Source organism: Rhopalosiphum maidis, chromosome 2 (genome assembly GCF_003676215.2).
Source record: "Rhopalosiphum maidis isolate BTI-1 chromosome 2, ASM367621v3, whole genome shotgun sequence".
NCBI lineage: Eukaryota > Metazoa > Arthropoda > Insecta > Hemiptera > Aphididae > Rhopalosiphum > Rhopalosiphum maidis.
In genome coordinates, this window is record NC_040878.1 from 32,443,144 (window position 1) to 32,466,026 (window position 22,883).

The 22,883-nt window shown below is 24.0% G+C and overlaps 1 protein-coding gene across 2 annotated transcripts in view; it reads left to right on the forward strand.

Moving 5' to 3' along the window:
- Positions 1-22,883, forward strand: part of LOC113552170 (protein eva-1 homolog C) — a 210,682-nt gene that overhangs the window by 168,008 nt on the left and 19,791 nt on the right. For both annotated transcript variants that reach the window (XM_026954903.1, XM_026954904.1), the window contains exon 3: positions 6,874-7,006. In XM_026954903.1, coding sequence (XP_026810704.1) covers positions 6,874-7,006 — 133 coding nt within the window. The remainder of the gene's footprint in view (positions 1-6,873; positions 7,007-22,883) is intronic.

Consider the following 22,883-nt stretch of genomic DNA (forward strand, 5'->3'; position numbering starts at 1 on the left):
TACTGTTTACACTATGACTTAATAAAGTGTATACTGTAATTCTTTGTCCATATTATGTGGTTTCTTCAATACCATACAACATAACATATGCATTTAAATTGGTATTTGTGATGTAAACATGTTTAGGTATGGATGACTAAACAGGAAAATACAAGAAGCTAATGAGGGAAATTTAAATTCTGAGGATTGAACAGGGTGTCTTAATGAACAATAAACTCTAAGAAGAAGAATGTATTTATATATTAACAATTATAAATAACGTCGGTAAATGATAATAATGTTCATAGAATTCATAAAAATTAAATGATAAATCATAATTTATATTATTTATACGAATATCATTATTTATATAACTAATAAAGAATATAATAATATGTATATGTTACCGGCAAATACGTAAATTAAAAAATTAACATTGACTTTTCAATAACAATATTTTCTATCAAACTAGACAATATACAATATTGAATTGTAAATGTCCATTATTTTTGGACAATGATGCATTTAGATGCATTTATGTTATTTCCTATGTAGTGATGAATTAATTACTAGTATTTTTGTTAAAAATCAATAGATATGCTTATAAAAAAAATAATATTTTATGCAACTCAAATTTTCACATTACGTCAAATTGTGAAAATAAATAATTATTTATAATTTATGTTAGATAATATATTTTTATATTTCTGACCCACTTTTAATATAAACAAAATTATTAACATCGTCTATCATTATTAGACATTAAGGTAATTTATTAACCATATTTATAAATGTGTTGAACAAAATATTTGATTATTACAACATTTCCTATGTTAAAAGGTCATTGTCGGTTAATGCCTAGGTATTGACGATATTGTCTACTAATGATAGGAATTATTGATTTAAATATTTAATACTCAATATAGTTAACTTCAGACTATGACAGAGTATTTAAACTTACAATTTTAACTTGCTTTTGAATTTTCTATTATAATTTTTAAATAGCTAATTATAGAATAAAAAATAATCATTTAAATAATTTATGCTTTACATTTTCGTTATTGAATAAGTAACGGCTAGCAGATTATGTTTCTCAACAATATTAAAATACATTATTAAGAATTAATCCATAATCCTTTTATATTTTCTATAATTATTATACTCAGCTTATCATCAAAGTTATAGTTCCTGTTGTATTTTGATATGATCACAATATATACCAAGTACAGATTACCATTACAGATTAATGTATATTTAAAAGAAGTCATTTACCACAATTGTATTATCTAATTAATTATCTATATATTAGTAATAAGTGTTATAAGTGAATGTGTTATTTTACTTATTTATATGCCAATTCACTTAAATTTTTAATAAATTTTCAACTTTTTTCTACTATATTTCATATAATATAAAGTGCTAAATAAATAAATCAAATTAAATTAAGTTTTTGACGTAGAAACTTAAACAATATAAAATACCTACATAGTATAACCACACAAAGTCCAATATAATATAAACGTCTACGTATTATTCCATAATTTTAGCTGACACATTTATAGTTTTAATTACGCGTTAACTGAATGTTGTACAATGGACTCACTGTCCAGACTTACAGAGTATGTAATAAGTATGTTAAGTAAATATATTTCAATGACATCATAGTAAAAGTCGTCCTCATGCATACTATTTTTTTGATAATACACTTTTGTAAATTATGTAAATCTAAAATTATGAAACAAAAATATTAACTGAGTAAATGTGTAAATTGAAAAAAACGTATTAATACATAAGTATTTGTTGAAACAAATAGAAAAATATTTTATGTCATGATTCTATATCGCATTACATAATATGAATTAAAACTATTAAAACTTAACACAGTAAATGACATTGTTATAAATTATATAATTGTGTTTTATAACAATTAAGAAACATGTACATAAATGCTATTATTATTTATAAAAATTTACTATAGGTAGGTACACATTTTTTACATTAAGTACATAATTTTCAAGAAAAAAATTTATAAAAAAACCAATAATTATCAAACAAATTATTATAACGACATGCATACTATTGACTATGACTAAATCGATTTAGACATAAATATACAATATATTAATTATCTATTTATAGTTTTAAGTTAATGAATATTATACGTATCTGTTCTAAAACTATAGACAATATTTCCTCAATAAATTAATATTGAATAAAATATTTTGAGAAAAATTGGAAATTACATTTTACTATGATAAATTAGTTTTTTCCAAATGTTTATATTTTTTCATTTTTGTTTCACAGCTTTTATCACTACCTTGATAATTACCAGCGTAAAATATAAGACGTGTATTCAACGCTGTTAAAATCGATTGAATGAAACAATGGGATACATAAACGATGAGAGTAAAAATTAAATTTTTTGTTTAAGAAGTTTGTTTACACAATTTTGCAAGAAATAAACAAAATATTTTACATCTGCGTGTATAATGTACATAGTAATATATATGTACTGCACAAAGTGATTTTCCAAGCATACTCTCTGACTTTTACCCTTCAATTATGCACCCATTCAAATTCTAATTATTGAAATTGTGAATTAAGCTTAATAATCTTATTTTAAAATACATAGATTTTTTTATTTTAATTAAGTAATATCCTATGATGATACAAACTTCTTTTTTTTTAAATAACCTTTTTACTATTAATTATTATTGAAAGATTTTATTTAAAAAGACTACGTGTCTAAATAAAAACTTAGAAAACTAGTTTTTTAATTATTTAGCCTATATTATGATAATAAGTTAGGATTGTAATTATATAGATTTGGCGTTATGATGGTTTTAAAACTTTATTGACTAGTGTTATTTTATTAACATTTCGTTATTAAAAAATTTAAAATAAAATGTAATATTATTAATTGTTAATTGATATTTTAGTCTTTATCATGTAATATGCAAGAATAAAATCAAGCTTTTTTAATTTTCCAAATAGAAAAAAAATTATATTTATTCAGTAGCAAATCGAAGGAGGTATATTTAAATCACGTGATCCATGAAAAGCATTAATCGGTAGGTAGGTTTTATATGGTTAGAAGAAATAGTTTAAACAATTTTTAAAAGTAGATGATAAATATAATATAAATGTGTTCTTAGCGTGAGTCGTACAGTAACACAATAACAGTACCCTAAGCTAAAGCGTAGTACATAATTGAATAGAAATATTGAATTTTTTTTCCTATCATCGATAATGTTATAATAGTAGATTATTACGAAAATAGTTATCACTTGGATTTTTTCTGATATACTGCTATGAATAATAATTATGTATACGAGGTATCGTACGGGTATTGAATAATGATTGAATCCTTTTGAACATTTTCAGGGTGAATAATGTAAAAATATTAAATGTAATTCAAGAACAAATAATTCAAGTTGTTTCAAGTACCTACCTAACAAATAACAATTATAACAGTTGTTAAAATAAATAAAATATCCATAGCTGAGAAAATATCCATTTAAAAAAAAACTACGTAAGAAATTCAATGAGACAAAACCAAAAATATTGCTTTATTAAACATCGAAAAAAGTAGCTAATAACCTAGTTATGGACCAAATCAATAATCAGTTTGCTGAAGTTAAAGCAAGAAAAACTAATTTACTTAGTTAAATAATAATTATATTTAAAATATTGTAATATTTAATGATCACTATTGTAATTTTAGTTTTAATTTAATAACTATGGTAAAATTAATATTTTAAAAAATGTATATTCATTTTAGTAAATATTTTATATACATATATATATATATACTAGTTCGTATAATAAAAAAAAACTACTTATGTGTAGAAAAAAATGATTATACTATCTATTGTACTTATTTGATAAATTTAACTACATAACTATATAGATTTACAAAGCAGAACAAAAATATCGGATTTTAACATTTTTACATATTATACACACATAATAATTTTTCAGTTTTTTTCGAATAGGTAAGTCCTATTAATTGGTTATTTTTTTCACTAAAAATTTTTTTTTAATTTTTTCTTAATCATTAATATTGTGTAATTTTATTATTGTTTATTATTATAACCTCGTGTAATATTTACCGTGTACGTATTATTATTATTTCTCGAAACACACAAATAATTATAAGGCCCCAGACTTACTTTATCATCAGGGCCCTAAGATCCTAATTTCATCACTAAATACAAATATAATTATTTGATATATTCTATAAGAATACTTAAAAATTAGTAATTAAATAAATGCATTATTTAGGTTTTTAATAATAATTAAGCTACGAGTATTATACAGTAGTGACCATGCTTGATGAATCATTTATTACTCTGTACGAATATGTGCTATACTAAAGGGTTGGAGAAATATCCCATCAAATGGATATTATCGTTATGTAATATACCTCATGGTGGATTATTTATTCATTTATTGCGATTTTCAATTTGTATACTAAATGTTAATAGCCATTTAAATTGTATTATGCATTCTCACCATGACTTACTGTTTCATATAAGACATTTAACTAACAGATTAGTTTACGAAGTACTATAATCGATGTCTCTGTTTATCTATACATCTGACTGACTATTTGCGCTTAAAAAATGTATTCTTACACGTTGATCTAATTAAACACATTAACTTCATTTTCAAGTTTAATAATCACTGTTGTAATCACTGTTGAACAAAAACAGATTTGTTTCATATGTCATCTCAAAATACTCAATATTAATAAATTAATTAATTAATTAATTAGTTAATAATAAATTATTTTTTCACATCACAATATTTTATTTTTTTTATTAGACCTGAGGATTTATTTCAATACTTTAACTTTAGAATATTTTTAATAATACTATCCCTCGAAATGCTTACTAGACGCATAATCGTTACGAGTTTAAGAGTATATGTAAACTATCGTAAGTACTACATTATCTATTATCAAATATGAAAATTTGTCAACAGGCACATTTTTTGCGCATTTCTTGTAAGCGAAATATAAAAATGTAATTTTGGTATTTTAGTTAAATAAATCCAACCTCAGTTATGTAAAAATATAATGTTTTGATTTCTTAATACAGCACAAATTTATTTGATATCTACTTACAAAATACACCAAGATAATGATCACAATAAGCACTCGGCGTTTTAAAAATGTTGAATACTTAAAAACTATGGTTATTATTTTCTAAATTATAATAATATAACAAAAATAATTCTTTATTAATATATATGCAGTTAATTTCACTATTTCATTACAATTTGTCAATACGTTTTTCTTGTACTTAAAGGAACTACTAGCTACTTACAAAAAAAATCAAAAAATAACCTTTCTAAAGTACCATTTAATAAAAATATATTTATAATTTGTATCGCTAGTCCAGATATATGGCTATATCAGTGGCTTTAAACCTTCTAGACTAAATAAAATAAAATAATTTAGCACCACGGATCACTGGTTTAGGTAACACATAGTGCAAGATAAATCATTTTGAGGCTAAACACACGTTAATAATTCAAAATAAATGAATAAATAAAACTATATTTAAAATCGAATACATTCCTAACTTCTCTCAAAGTAAAAAATAAAAAAAGAAGAAAAGCGAAATTTACATTAATTATTCAATGTGATTTTCCGGCTAAATAAAATAAAAATTTGAATAATTCCCATAAAATAAAAATATATTTAAAAATTGAATTAAAACACTTTGGATTTAAAAAATATCGTTACAATGTACAAATGCTATAATATTTAAATTTTGTTTATTATAAAATAAATTACACGTTGTTAATATATATTTATTTTATTCTTTTTCACCATTGAAATTTCATATTAATAATTTGTCTTGACAACTACGGATAAAAAAAATACAAAATTTGTATCATATTATAATTATATAGTAAAAAATCCAATAACAATAATGAAATTACTATACCAGTTAAATAATAAAACTAGCGGTATTGAAAGTTGAGCCAAAATATGACTAGATGTTTTCGATAAAAACAAACTTATGCGCAGATATTATGAATTTGTAAATTGTAAATGTAATGCCGTTAATGAACATTTATGTAACAATTACAGACAAACAAATAAAATTAAAATAATTTCATTTTTAGGTAATCAACATATTTACATAACTGTTTAAATATAAATATTTATTGAAGACATTTATATTTTATAAATATAATGTATGATGTACAATAATATGATCTTATTTTTTATTTTAAATACTGTATTTTATATTGTTCAACGAAAACTATTATTTTCATTTAAAAATATTTTATTTTATACAAGAAATGTATTTATATCCTTAGTAATTAATAAGAAATTAATAAATTACGTATTATAATTAAAATTACAAATAACATTTTATATTAATACCATATTAATATACAAGATATTATTCAATATTCTTATTTGTTTTTCTTGACTTATTTTGTATCATTTATAAAATTAAAAAATGTTTAAAATCATTTTATAAAAATAATTAAAATAAATACTTTAAAATATATCTTATTCATCATAAACTATTTATAAATATATTTGTTTTTTATTATTGATCTAAAAAATATCGGCTTCTTTGGCCATTAGTTCGACATTAATTTTATTTATATTTATATTTATTTCTCCATAAAACTTTTAAACTTTAATTTAATAATATAAGACTTACGAATTAATAGAAATCATTACATTACACTATATGGTAATGCAATCTTAAGTATGTTGAACTATTATTTTAGTTTGGCACTATTTTATATTTTAAAACAATATCCTAAATTCCATCAAATACAAAATATCTTTTTATATTGGCTTTTGCTATTATAATTATTTCAATTATAATATAGAGATGATTTATTGTTATGTTATTATAGTATTCGCTGCTACAGTCTGTGGTAGAGGCGTGTCAGAAAAAACAGCAATGCAGAGTTCAGCCATCTGTGGGCAAATACGATCCTTGTCCAGGCCACCCAAAGTTCATTCAAGTCGATTATAAATGTCGACCATGTAAGTAATTTTCAACTACATTATAACACTAAACTATAACTCAATTGCTTCCATTCTACCGCCGGTCAAATCCGACGGAACTCGATTGCAAGTAGCCCTAGTAATTTGTAGGAAGTGCGTTTTACACAATCCAAAAGAAACTTTTTTTATACAGGTAATATAAATTATATTATTAAACAACAAGGAGGCGAGATAAAATCGTAAAACTTTATGTTTGTAACATAGACGATATACTGCAGTTCAATATTTATACAAGCAAACTAGGCCAATTAAATAATCATTACAATAATAATTCAATCATAATTAAATATGTCAAATAGAGTGTATAATGTAGGAATATAAAATTATATTTATTTATATATTTACAGATAGTATTAAGAGTTTAATCTATATTATGTTAATTATTATTTAAGATTTAACCGTATAATCTTAACGATTCCGATGTATTTACAAAATATACTCATAAAATATGCAATATGAGTAATTAACATTTAAACAAATAAACTGAAATCATAAATTTAATTTATCAAGATAAGCTATTGAGTTTTTTGTTTTCTTAAACTTCTACAAAGTTATTAGTAATGCCCGGTAATCAAAACAATCGCCAAATATTCGTCTTCGGAGATTGCTATTATACGTCATCGCTGTTATAATAACATCGAAAATTTAAAGAGGCTTATACAACAGTTATACAAACTAATGTGATAAATTTCAAGTGTTCTTAATCATTTCTTTATTTTTGAATAATGGTAAAGTTAAGAGAAAATAAATTATACAACAATATTTTGCACGAATTCAAACCGTTGTATTTTGGTTTTCTTAAAACTGATTAAGTAATTTACTGTTTTGACAAACTGTAACGCAATAATTAATGTAACAATTTTTTCAACTAGTTTATTATTTAAACTATACACAACTGAAGCTTGTGGATAAAGCTTAAAATTATTTATCTACTTGTATGGAATCAATTAATGTATAACCATTAACCTACTACAACTGCTTTCAAATGTGAACAATTCATTTTTACTATCGAACTAATAACTGATACATTTTACTAAGCAATTATATGTACATAATATTATGAATTATTATTATAAATTCATTGATTAGTATAAAAGACCCACGTTTGACTGATAAACGTGTACATATTTATACTATTCATTTTAACGAAATAAAAAAAATAATATTTTACTAAATTTATAAAATATGGTCTTAATAATGTATAAATATGTAAAATATTTGTCCTTGTTTTATAACTATAAATAATATAATGTGCAACATACGTAGTCTTATAAAAATATCATAACATTATATATATAGGTATGTGTAAATATTTTCTTACAAAACTATTTGCAGAAGTTTCATTTCTAACACATAATTATTTTATCAAGTTAAGTAACCATTTTTAATTTATTGATGAAAACATGACACGATATCTAGGAATATATTTTAAAAAATAATTTTTTCGATATTTTTTAATAATATGAATCCTCATTTTTAGTAATTATTATTTTCAAAATACTCTTAAATTTATATAAAAAAAAATAATTGCCTAATAATGAAATTATGGGTGAACTGATCTGTGACAAATGTCAACTTATTAGAGTTTTAAAGTTACATTTATCTAAACCTGTCGTTAAAATATTTAACATCCACTAAAAATACATTTAAACTCGTGTTTAACAAATAAAACCCCTCAAGTCATTTTTATTTGTAACTAACGTTTTCAAATGAAGGAAAATACTCACCAAATCGATTTTTGATGTTACCAAATCCATTCTCGTACTATATATAGCAACGCTTAACAGCACTTTCACTCAGTGTACACTAAACAACAATGATATAATGTGATGGTAGAGTGTGATGAGGGGTGGCAATGTTAGGCGAAGGTCACAAGGTTCACCTGTACCTTGCCTTACCTTACCTTACCTGACATTACCTTACCTTACCTTGCCTACAACCACGCAAATTCAAATTCAACTCTGTGCCACTGCTTGCACTCATATAATATGTGACATTTATGCAAAAATAAAGCAATGTATGTTTCGTTTTATCGTTTGCTCAACCCGAAAAGTTTTGTAATCGGATCATTGTTAAAACTGTGTATCTATGCCTCGTATAATAAACATTTTCCACAGGACGGAACAACCCCCTCTTCTCAACCTACGACCCACCCACGCCACAATTCGCAGATTTATGACTACGCTTGTTTTAATACTGTTAGCTTAAATTTATTATGTTCATACTATAACAGAGAGCATAAATTTAATAATAATTATATCAGTTTTAATATTAAGAATAAAAAAATAAAAATAAAATTATAACAAACATTATAACGGCATAGGAAGTATGCGTTTCTTATATGCTTTAACAATTCAACAAATGCCATTTATTACATTATAAATAATCAAGAAATAGAAATAATGTTTACAATTTATATACCTTTATATAAAGTTATTATTAATAGTATTAAAAGAAATATTAGTTTTATTTTATTTATTCTTTTATCTACCTAAATTTCAATGTTTCCATTCAATGAAACATCAACCGTTACCCATTTGCTCCTCGATACCGTATGGCAACTAGGAAAATAAAATAAAATCTGTTTTACAATTTTCTAAGTTGATTACAATTATTGTTAATTATACTAAATAAAATAAATAAGGACAACATTAAATAAGGATTACTGTAAACAGTCTTAATTCCAAATTATATTATTTATACCTATATGGCTAAATCAATTTTTTTATAAACTCAATTACTCTTCGTTTGAAATGTTTGTATTATACTTCTGTCGTGTGATGAAAGACATATTACAGTAAAATGTATTTAAATATCAATAAATATTTATATATTATATAACTTTTAGTTACAATTTTTATAAATGCACTTGCTTATATGGTTTTAATTTTTTATATAAATTATATATAACTAAACTAAGTGAAGATTTACTATATTTACATCACATTCCTATTCGAAATTAATTAATAACCATAATTTTAATTTACTGAATAAAAATATGTGTAATACAATTATATACACAAATTACAAACATAACATACAATCTACCTGCATACTAATACATTACCAATACGTACACTGTATAAAATCAACTTTAAATACTTTTATTGATTGATTATATAAAAATTCTACTATGGTAATTTGAATTACTCATTTTGTGTTTATCATGAAATTTAGACAATATATCTGTATGTACTTAATACATTATATATTATGTATCAAAAATATTTATTTTTAAATACAATTGTTATTCAGGTGTAAAAGGTTACTGCAGTACATTCATACAGCATATTTAAACCTTTTTAATAAAATGCACAATATCAAAATTTTAATGTAAAAAAATTAATTAAATATAAACGCAATAAAGTTGATAAGCATTTTGTTTAAAATTCGGCATAATTTAGAAAAAAATATTTTAAATACTATTACACTCCTCTCAAACCATCAGAAACCAAACTGTTATAACGTTTTATACTTTTATACAAAAGCTTTTCAACTAACGAATTTATCAAGTATATACACAATATATATTATATACATTAAATTATAACTTTTAAGTTTTATGTATTAAAATAATGACAATAGCTAAAGATAAATATCCATCAATAATGTTTACTGCATATCAATCATATGCGTATTTTAAAATTTAAAGTTAAATCAGAGATATAAAGTTAGATATTATTGTATAAAATGTAGATTTTACCATGATGTTATAATGTACCTACCTGCTATTATTTTATTTTTGTTTCCGTCAAAAGTTTCATATTATTATTGATCCTATCGACAATAAATAATTATAAATGAATGATGAATTTTCGATGTGTACAAAAAATTAAATAATGATAAAAGGTTAACTTCGTATTGCGCTTAGTTGAATGAACAGCGAGATGATTGAAAAAAAAATGTCAAATTAATATCAAAATATAATACATCAACAACACTATATTTATATTATGTTATTGAGCATAAAAAATTATTCAAAACCTCTTAAATATTATATTATACTCGATCATTTTTTGTATATACTCGTAACAACGAGTGCATATTTTATTTTTATTTTTAAACAGTCCTCAGAAACTGCGGCTAACCCACTAACCACGTGTATTGTAGTTTTCGTTGAGAAATAAATATCGTTCAAAATTCAATTTTTTTTTAAATATATTTATGATAATTTTATATTCACAATCTAAAGTCTTCCGTTTTAATTTTCGATACACCTTCCTAGCGTTTATTAAATAACATAGTAATAACTTATCGTATTTTTGTCATACGTGAGAGATTCAACGTCAGTAATAAAACAAATGTCAATAAAAAAAAAATCACACGGTGAATTTGTTATGAAAATAACTGGGAAGGCTATTATACGCGTGACATTTAATGATCATAAATAACATAAATTCACAATAATGTTTGAGATAAATATCATGAAACCATTTACTTTAATAATGACTTTGCTATAACATACTAAAATAATTCATTGCATTTGTATTATTTTTTATTTGCGTAAGTTTTAAATATACCTAAACTTTTACAAATTAAAGTTAAACTTTATGAAATGCTAGTAACTTCATAATTTATATATGTACATTTTTTCCTTTTATTATAACGATCCCACTTGAGAGTAGCAATATAATTATGAACATCAATTTATATCAAACTGACATTTAACTATTTAAGTATAGATAATTTTCGTTTTAAAATAAAATAAAAATCATATTATAATTATGTTTTATTATCTCATAATGAAAATACTACATTTAGTCCTAAAATTATAGATTCTAAAAAAATTACATAATATCTTTTTATAATTTGTTCAATATTTATGATTTTAAATTGCCTCGTTGTACAGACGACCCAGTATTAAAACTAAACACTGTACCTGTCATCTTTCTGTTTCAATTTTAAAATATACACAAACATGTAAATATAATTATACGTTGATTCATAGAATATTAAACTAAAATTTTGTTGCGCTTGTGGGTTATTCTATCGGTTTTGGTCATAAAAGTGTATTTTAACTTGAGTAATGAGTAATGACAAATCAGTAAAGTGGTCTGTAAAATTAATTTAACAAAGTATGTTACAAATAATTAATGAAGCTGTTCAGAGTATTATTTTTGACGATAACAAGTACAGAGCCTTAGGAAAATTAAATTTAAAATTGTTTTGTGTAGGTAGAAGTGAAAAAAAAGTAAAATACATATATATATTATATATATTATATATATATAATATATATATATTATTTTTTATAATTTAAACTAGAGGATAACCACTATTCAAATCGAATAGTTTATAACTCACCGTGCACTCAATGTGTAACTTTATACATACCCATAAGCGCAATTTGGGGGCTTGAGGGGGGAGCTAAGTCTTCTCAAAATCAATCATAGCCACCCCAAAATGGTTTACATATATCTCCTTTAGCCTTTATATATCTCAGGGAGCATACATACAGTACATGTATACAAATTATAATAGTCTCCCCCCCAAATTTAAAACTCAAATTGCGCCTATGTAACATACCTACTTTGTTTTTCATAATTTTGTTTCCATTTTTTAAGTTGTTATTTTTCGTAATTTTATAGGAAATAAAAATTTTCTTAAATACTATGTTTAGTTATTAAAATTTTAAATACAAAAATACTACAGCATATTCCTAAGAAAGTCTAATATAATTCTATATCATTTATTTCGTTCAATGTCTATAATGTACTATTGCCATACAAGCAATTATGTTCCAAACATAAAATTGTGTTAAACAACATTCGTGTACATGTATATTTTAGCCTTTTAAGAATTCATAATGTAGGAATTAAATCTTATATTTCGTTATGAGAAATTACAGACAACTAAAACTAAAAGCGAGCAACAGTTTCAGTAATAACAATGAAAAAAAAGACAATATAAAATGTAAATAACCCAATTATTCGCGAATCCTTGAATAATATCCAAAAATCCATACATAGAACACGAAATTGAATTATGTACTTAATAAATTTTACTGGTTAGATTAAAAACAAACAAACAAACGTTTCATATAAAAAATCGAAAAAAATTGTTTTATACAACTTGTTTTTAATACCTAGATTATTTTATATCAATAAATGTATTATAAAAATTATTATTTTAGGTTCTGAGTGGAGCGATGAATGTATTGATTTTATCATGATGTGTTTTTTTATGTATAAATACACAATAAGTCGTTGTCAATAAAATGCTTCAATTTTAAAAACAAATAAGAATTGTTTTGGATATAAAAATGGATCTAGTTTGTTAATTAAAGAGGTCAATCTTAAAAATTCCCAGTTTTTTTTTTTTATATAGTCTATTATAATTAATTATTGAAATTTTAATTTGTTTTTTTTATACATATAAATCTCGATTAAAAATTATTTGCTGGATAGAAATGCTTGAAAAATGAATACAAAGCTCCAAAAAAAAATTGTTGATTCCTCAATTAAAAAATATCGAATATCTATGTTTCAAAATATTATATTAATATAAAATAACACAATATTTGTTTTATAAGTGCTTAAAGTTAGAACTTTGACAAAATTCATAAAAATCACGAAAATTAATAAATTATTTTGTAGTTAGAAATTCATAAAAATAAATTTATTTATATCTAAGTTATTTGATTAATTATAAATTATTATCTATTTATAGCTAGATATTATATATCTATTCTTACTGTTTCACGGTATTCACATCAGTAAGATGTTATTAAATTTTAAATTATAAAATGTAATATAATATATTATTATAGTAATTAAATACTTATAATACAATAAATGCAATATTTTCTGAAAAAAATGTATATCGTCCTAGTATAATACTAAAAGTAAAATAAATGATTAATAGCATTATCAAATAAACATATAACTTGGTAATATGGGTTGACTAAACCGTTTTCGCTCAGAATCGTTTTTCGTATACAATAATATCATTAAATTCAAATTTAATACACCTATAGTAGTAACCTATTCAACACCCGTCACCCAAAATACAGCAGAACGATATCCACTTACCTATATTCTTTTTATTGCTTTGTAAATGCGGTCTGTTGGTCAAGCATATTGTTTTCTTTTCATTTTACTTTATAAACAATATTGAGAATGGAAATACCTACATAAATTCCTATTGATAAAATGTATATGTACTTGGCTTTACCTTAATTTTAGAGATAATATAGAAGATCATTATTTGAAATATCACTAACAAACAGTAACAAACGAAAACATCAATTTTCAATCGTCAATAATACTTGTATTTTTAATAGTACCTATAATAAATTAAAATTCAATGAGCAAAGTACATCATAAAATAAAGCAAATCTAGCAAGTCTCTTGGGAAATAGTACAAATAAGTTTTAATAAACTTTAAGAACATTAAAAAAATCGATAATTGACAATAATAAAATTCCATAAGAAAATAATTACAAAAATAAACAATATAATAAGTACACTCTATGGATATTTAATGCTCCCTTTGTGTAATTTATGATTCTAATAAAATTAGATCAATAATTTATTATTAATGTCACATTATCTAATTGTATGAAATATGTTTATAATTATTAATTGCATAACTAAAATGACAAATACACATCCAATAACTACACCTGATAATATTATTATTATTATTATTATTGACTTCCGTGAATAATTCAATAGGTATACAAAATAATATTATTAATTCAATTTAACGTCAATAAAACAATAATATTTTATCAACAAGAGTGTTAACCTCGTGGAATTCTACACCACAGATATCACTAAATATTGTGTTTATAAAATCAATAATAATTGTTTTATTGGCAAAACAGATGAAACATCGTGTTCAATAATGAACCAAGCTATATTGTTATTATTTATTTGATAACTAAACACCTCTTTAATGGGCACTGGTATTACATAGTTTGACAAATATATTATATACTTACAATTTAATATTATTCGTGTACAATTATCAAATATGTTATATTGTATCATAATCTTATGATTTGATCTTAATTTAAAAAGTTATGATTGAAAACTATAAAAACTATGCATAAAAATATTATTTGCTTATTCAGTACCTAGTGGAGTTATTCATAACATAATTTGCAATGATTAAATAGGTTCTAATTAAAACCACATCAAGATCAATATTATCAGTTATGTACCTACAAAGTAAACTTGATATATGTAATAAATAATATAGGTACTCAGCGTGATTAGGACGAGTATATAATATTATTATAATTTTATTTTGTAAAACAAGCGTATGATACTTTGTTATTAGAAGTTTAAACTCCATTATTCAAATTCAATAACATAATAAATAATTGAATATGTATCTATCCATCCTTATAATAGTATTACTTTGGTTAATTAATGTATATATTTCCGTATCAAATAATATACCTAACAATAAGATTAATTTATTTCTCGATAAAACCAAATGCATTGAATAATATTTTGATCATAGTTAAACGAGAAATATCTAAAAATATATGAATATACATATATCTGGAAATTAACCGAAGTCCAATTCAATAAAAATTCTAATTTGTATTTATTTTTTTAATATCAACACATAATTATTACCTACTAGTAAACTAAGTTATTTTTTATTATTATTATTCAAATCAGAAAATTTGAATAAAATGAAATACATGAAAAATTATAATTATTAATGATTTAACTATCTCCCGTAAGCGTTGCTTGTGTTAGAGATAGAGAGTTTCATTTATTAGTTTCATTAACTTGTTATTATTATTTTCCTATAACATAAATAAATGAAAAAATATGTAAAACTTACTAGTATTATTCATTTAATTTTTTTATAAAGAGAAGATTATGCAAGACGGACATCCTTCCCATGCTGAGGAAAACTTATCGAGCATTATTCATTCAAATCAAATGGCGCACCACTGGGGTCCATGATTTACATAAACTTACATTCTGAACACATACGACCTCTTGTATGATAGGGGGATAGTTGATAGCTGCAAACACACTTCGGGTTTTGGTTGAATAATTTACATTATTATAACCATGTGCATTGAGAGTGTTATAACGTTCACCTATAATATTTGCCATAGAAACAGTGGCGCGGGCGGTTGGATGGTAAAATATGTGCTGGTAGAATTGCAAGATTATCAACCAAGTTATCTCTAAGTTTTCCTACCTTCCTACTAACACTCAAAATTAATTTAGTTAAAACTAAATATCACCATTTTCCGTCTTCTATAAACCCATTGTCGCTGTAAATGAAATGCTTGGACAATTTTAATGTTTATAAACAAAATGCAGCTATATATATATATATATATATATACAACGATAAAAAGTTTACAGTGATTTTATGCAATTTTTTTTAATATCTTTTATTACAAGACAAGAACATAACAGTTTATAATATTTGTTTCATGACATTATATCTAAATACAAGAAAAATAATGTATATCGGCTGTTCTTTAGAACGATATCCTGTACACATTTTACAAAGATATTAACTTGCTAATTTTTTCATGGAAGCTATACAAAAACATTTGATTTAGATTTTTTTTTTTTTAATAATTAAATTAAAAATATTAAATTTCTCATAGTTAAAATACTTACATTTAACACACAATAATATACAAGGTACAAATATAATTTTCAAAATATAATCTTATTAACCTATAATTTCACTTTTTTCACATTTCACTTTGCGTGTCACCATTTAAATAAATACGACAAGTTTATTATAACCTGCGATGCCAATACTTAAGCTGGTCTAAACATTTTGTTCAGGTCGTCCAATGGTATCTATAAATTCTCATAAGCGTATCGCCATGACATTGGACCCATGATAAAGTGGCTAACCTACCACTCTCCTCGAATTTTCCCACTTTATCATAGGTTATAGAGAAGTATATTGAATTATTGACTTAAGCCCTTGAGATTTATTTCGTTTAGCCACAAATGTCTTACCGAGAATAATTTTCAGTCTAAAATGTCAAAAACGTCTGTGTTTTGTTTAGGGTAGCAAATAATATACCTCATTTTTATTTTGGTCATCGCCTGAATATCTGCATAACCATTATTTTACGCATATATTTCATTAATATTTGACACATATATCCACAGTACAGAAATTTATAATATATTATTGAATAAGCAAATAAAAATGGTTTTAAACTATTTTTATTTTCTATATTTTATTAGTACCAATATTTTTTACACTAAATTTAACGAAACTATAAATTAACGAATTCGTTGAAAACTTGCATTTGAAAATATCATTGTGTGCATAAAATATAATAATATATGTTAAAATAAGTTTTAAGTCGGCATGAATAATATTTTTAAATTTTAACAAAATAACACTATTCATCATTTAAATATGTAATTTTGTCAAAATTTAATTTCAAATATCTATAAGAAATTAAGAAATAATTGTGTACATTTTTTTTCAAAAAAAACTGAAAAATTAAAAATTAGCATGGGTACTAAACTTCAAATTTGTTCTTTGAAATCACAAAAATTATTTTCAGCAAGTACTCTTAATACATTTGGTATATTTTGTTTAAATATATTAAAAACAAATTAACTTCTTTTGACTTGAGCTTTTTCACTAATTTTAGATTAAAAATTTCATATTTGTTACTCTACATTTTTTTTAATGCAAACGGGAATAAAAAAAAAATTGTTTCTTGACATATGATTATTGATTGTCAACCATCCAAAGAACTGTAAAATATTAGTATAACGATAAGTGTATATTATATTCTTTAATCACTCATGAAAATAGAAAAATATAAATAGGAAGGCTACATTTTTGTGGGGGTCTACCCATTGGAAAGACACGAGATTAAATTCCGATTCTCCTATTCCCTTTGTTCGTAGTCTATCTCCGACACCGCTCTTAATCCTTCTATAAGTATTCAGGAATTTAATTATTATAAATTTATAAGTACACTGCTTATATAATTGTATTATCCAACGACCAACATATATTATAACATACTTGCAAACAACTCAATTGCTACATTTAATACTTCCAGCTGCACAAAACTTTTTATACGCATGTATCTCCTAAAAATAATAAATAATAATATATATCATAACTGTTTTGTTTAATTTAAAAAATGACAGACAGGTATTTACATTATTTCAAACATACTGTTTCCACACCTAAAGTTGTGATGAAAAATAATAGTTATTTTTACTAATTAGTACACAACTTATTGTACATGTAACCATTTATTAATATAAAAATAATTTATTTTAAATTTCAAAAACGCCTTTGTACTGGCGGCTTTGTGACGTCGAAAAATTGTTATAAAATAAAAGTTATACACACTCATTTGTCAAACAACCCATTCAACTTATCCGTTTCATCCATCTCCGACATTATTTTAAACTTTTTAATCGATTTTTTTTATCCCTCTTGAATTTAGACGCTACTGGTAAATAAACAACGTACCTACATTTTATTTGCTAGGATTATCATTTACCAACCAAACATAGTCAAGATGATTTTTGAACTGAGTATATATGATTTTTTTTTTTTTATATATAATTTAAATTGAAGTCATGCATCATCATAACCATGATGTTATTATACCCAGTAGTTTAGATATAAAATATGTTATCGACTACATCAGATGGCGCTTATTCATAATTATGTACCATTATAGTTAATTAACAACCATAATAACATAAACAAATATTTCAATATTAGTAACGAATTAATATAAAATATTTCCTATTTGTATTATAAATTATTATGGATTCTATAAGAAAAATTAAAATAAAAAAAAAATAAAATACATATATCTATCGTGGTGTTGAATTTCAATAAATATCAATAGCAAATATAAATAAAAATTTTAAATATGCCATCGTTCATCAATAGTATACATATTGTCAAATAAACTGAATCGTAATTAACTCAAATATTTTGGATCGATTAAAAGTACAGTTGTTACGTTTTAGTGGGAAATGGTGTATAATCAAAGTAAAATTATGTCAAATCCTATAAATGGATAAAATGAAATATGCATTGAGGCAATCGTGTTTACCTAACCTAACTGTATATCAGAACTTTCAAGTAACCAATGATATTATATAATATTATATGTTTAGCTCAAGCCCTAACATTGTATCAAAGAAAACAAATTGGTTATAATATATTGTGTGTATATATATATATATATATATTTACAAGAAAATCCATTACAGCTTAAAATAAATTAGGTTTAGTAATTGAAAATTTGATTGGTTATTGAATGATGCTCTCTGCGGTCAATTAATTGTGTGTTTAGCGAATGGAGTCTGTTCATATCGAAATTAATTCTAAAATAAATGTACATGTTATCCAGTCATAAGTCTACTGGTGAGCATTCCGAGTCCACTCAAATAAATTAAATACTTTAAATTTAGTCATAAAAGATGAAAAAAAATATTTTATTTTTTTATGAATAATACATAGCTATCTATTATCTAACTGCATCTGTATAATATACTCAGGTGTTTTAAAATGTTATATTAAATTACAAATGGTAAATCTTCTAACTTAAGACAAACAAGAGACATAAAATATTGAATATTAAGTTGACCGCAAGAAAAAAAATATTTTATTGAAACGATTATTTATATTTAAGCGAGTCCTTATGAAGACCTTAAGGAAGGATGAAAGTAATAAAATTATTACATACAGATATTTCAAACACTACAAAGTAATAAATTAAATACTTCTCCATATCCGTAAAATAAAAATAAAAAAAATATATCTCTTGGAATTGTTACTACGAGTTCAATATACTAAATTTTTATTTTAAAAGTAATTATAATATAAAAATTAAACATTTACGAAATTAATTTTGTAGATAGTTATAAATATTATAATGGCTACGAAATTGATAAAAGTGTTAACGAGATATTTCATTGAATTTGGGACGTGGGAAGTATTATATTATTAGGTGATAATGGTCGACCGTTTGTCCCCTTGGTTTAATGAATTTAAAATATTTCGTGATATGAATTATATTAATCGGTATAATTTCACACCGTATAGGCTTTAAATATAGCTGCATTTCAACGAATTTAGGGAGTATTAATAATCACATTTTCATAAAAACGAATGTAAATATACGTTTGTGAATAAACATAATATTTGAATGAGGTTATTCAATTGAAAATGGACGATATTTTAAACAATCTCATCGAAATACGCCACCAGTATTACTGCTAGCGTCGGTACTTTCATGTTATGGAAATAATATTCAACATTTACTGGCATAGTTGAAAAACAGGGCACCTAACACGTAAATGTGTATCAAACCGCTAAAGACTTTCATTTGACACGATTTGATAATTATTGCACAGCGTAAAGTATATCAAAATATTATCTGTGGTGCATTATGGGACATGCAAATTATTTATACAAACGTGCGTCGTCGCAATGCAGACGATATCGCTGGGATGGCCGTGGCAGTTTTATTCGTTAGAAATTAGAAATTAGAATAAAACTTAATCGTAAGCTAATGGTATTATTTATGTAGGAACATCAAGATAATTCAGTTGTTAGAGGCATTCGTGATTGAAACTTTAAGGAAAGAGTAATTCACAAAAAATTGGCTGACAAAACGGTTTACGTTGTTTTTATATTCGTACACAATAATAATAATGACAAACCAATTAAGAACGCCTCCTTTTCGCTCTTACGCCCCACCCTCTCAACGGCATACACACGCTAACACCATAACGCACCGGAACACCTGAAATACATATAACGTAAACCGATTCGCAAAACACCCAAATGTGTTTCTAAGAAGTGACTTGACGATTTCATATCTTTTCTACATAATGTATACTTGCAGGCTGCAGCATTGATTATTATACGCATTGGTAACTTAAAACGTCGATAAAATTAATATGATGTGCCTACGTACCCCCGTTGGTTTTTATTTGAGTTAACATAGTTCTGTTAAATACGGTTCTACGTCTCGTACAGGGTCCATCACTTTTTTAGATTTCAAATTTTTTACAAATTTGTACTTTAAACGGTAAATTTAAAAAAATTCTCAACATGAAAAAATCGCAATAAGCACTGAAAATTCGTATAGACAAAGGCACTACTTTAATATTATCATTTTTTTTTTTTTTTTTTGACAAACTAAACATACAAAAACATACATAAACTCATTTCTCTCTAGTTTGATTATTTGTTTTTAAAGAGCTTATCCTCTTATAGGATGATCCAGATGGTCTGCTACTGGTTAAAATATTTTTAGCTCAACTACAATATATAGTTGATTATCCCAGCCAAAAAACGTTTACATTTCTTCATTTTTAAATATTTTTATTATATTAGAAAAACTAAATTATTATATTATATACTAGGAATAAAAAAAAAAAAAATATTGTGTTTTTCAAAAACGTAAATTACAAATTATGTGTAATTGCTCTGAGCTAATAAGAGCTGTTAAAACATGGTGAGATATGTTTGGAAACTTGTTACTGCGGACAACGATAACAGCTTGTTGCCGTGGTTAATATATATATTGTTAAGGTCAGACTCGTAGAGGCCGAAAATTATAATATTTTAAACGCCAACAGAAGATAAGATATGATCGATATTCCGACAACCCATTTACCTAACAACAACAGGTGATAACTAAAAAAAAAAGGATTAAAATATGTACCAAACAATGTTATGGTCAACGTGGGTTGTCCGGAAATTTCACAATTATTATTATCGTTGCGCGTCGTTTCATTCGAATTCCACAAGAATTAAACCCCGAAAATCGTGGTGTACTGTTTATAATTTATATACTTACAAATATATACATTTTTTGTAAATTTAAAGCGTGAAAAACGTCCGAATAAACTACACCACGACCACATAATGTAAACCTAACTAACTCAGTTTCGTATTTCGAATGCGATGATTTATAATAGGTAATAATACGACACTGGATTGTTCTGGGTGAACGTAGCGAGACGAGTGTCTAATACCGCAGTCTCTGTACCATGCCATTTCTTTTTGTTCTGTATAGAATATAATATATATAATATACCTAATACCGATTGTTTTTTTTTTTCGCGTGTTGCGTTGAACTTGGCTATTAATCATTATAATCAACTGTTTATTTTTGACTTAACTCTTTTATTCTTGAATTCGTTTTTTCCTTTAAAATAAGTTAATAAAAGTTTAAAGTATACTCTTAGCTATTAAAAAATGTATGAAACATTTCAATAAAATTTCCACGAAATCATTAATATTTTAAGTTTAAATATAATCGAGCCACTCGACTTAAGGTTAAAGATGATTCAACACAATGTCGTACTTCTCATTTAATTGAAAATTGCAATAGAATAGAATTTAATTTTCTTAAAACTAAAAATAAAATGCATCATTTTATGAAAATAAGCTTAAGCTTCATGTTACGCTACTGCAAGGTGCACCTTGTCAAGATTACACATTTACAGGAGAATTTTAAAATTAATAATTTAATAATTATATTCATATTTTATAATTATTATTTTTTACCGCGTATATAAGTATAATGAATATTCAACTATTTTAATTATTGGCATTTACATTTAGACTATTTTACTAAATTACTATTAACTTTTCATTAAAATAATTAATAATAATGTACTTATATATTTTTAATTTAATAATTACTTGGATGATAAAATTTATTTTACAAGGAAGTTATAAGTAGTTTCCGATTTCCTATTCGGTATTTATTGAAATATTTAGATAATCTAAAATATAATCCAATAATCGAATACTGTACAATGATTTTCACTGTAATATTTTTAAAGTTATTTATAATCTTTGTAAAATAAAAAACACATTCGGCTGACACTAT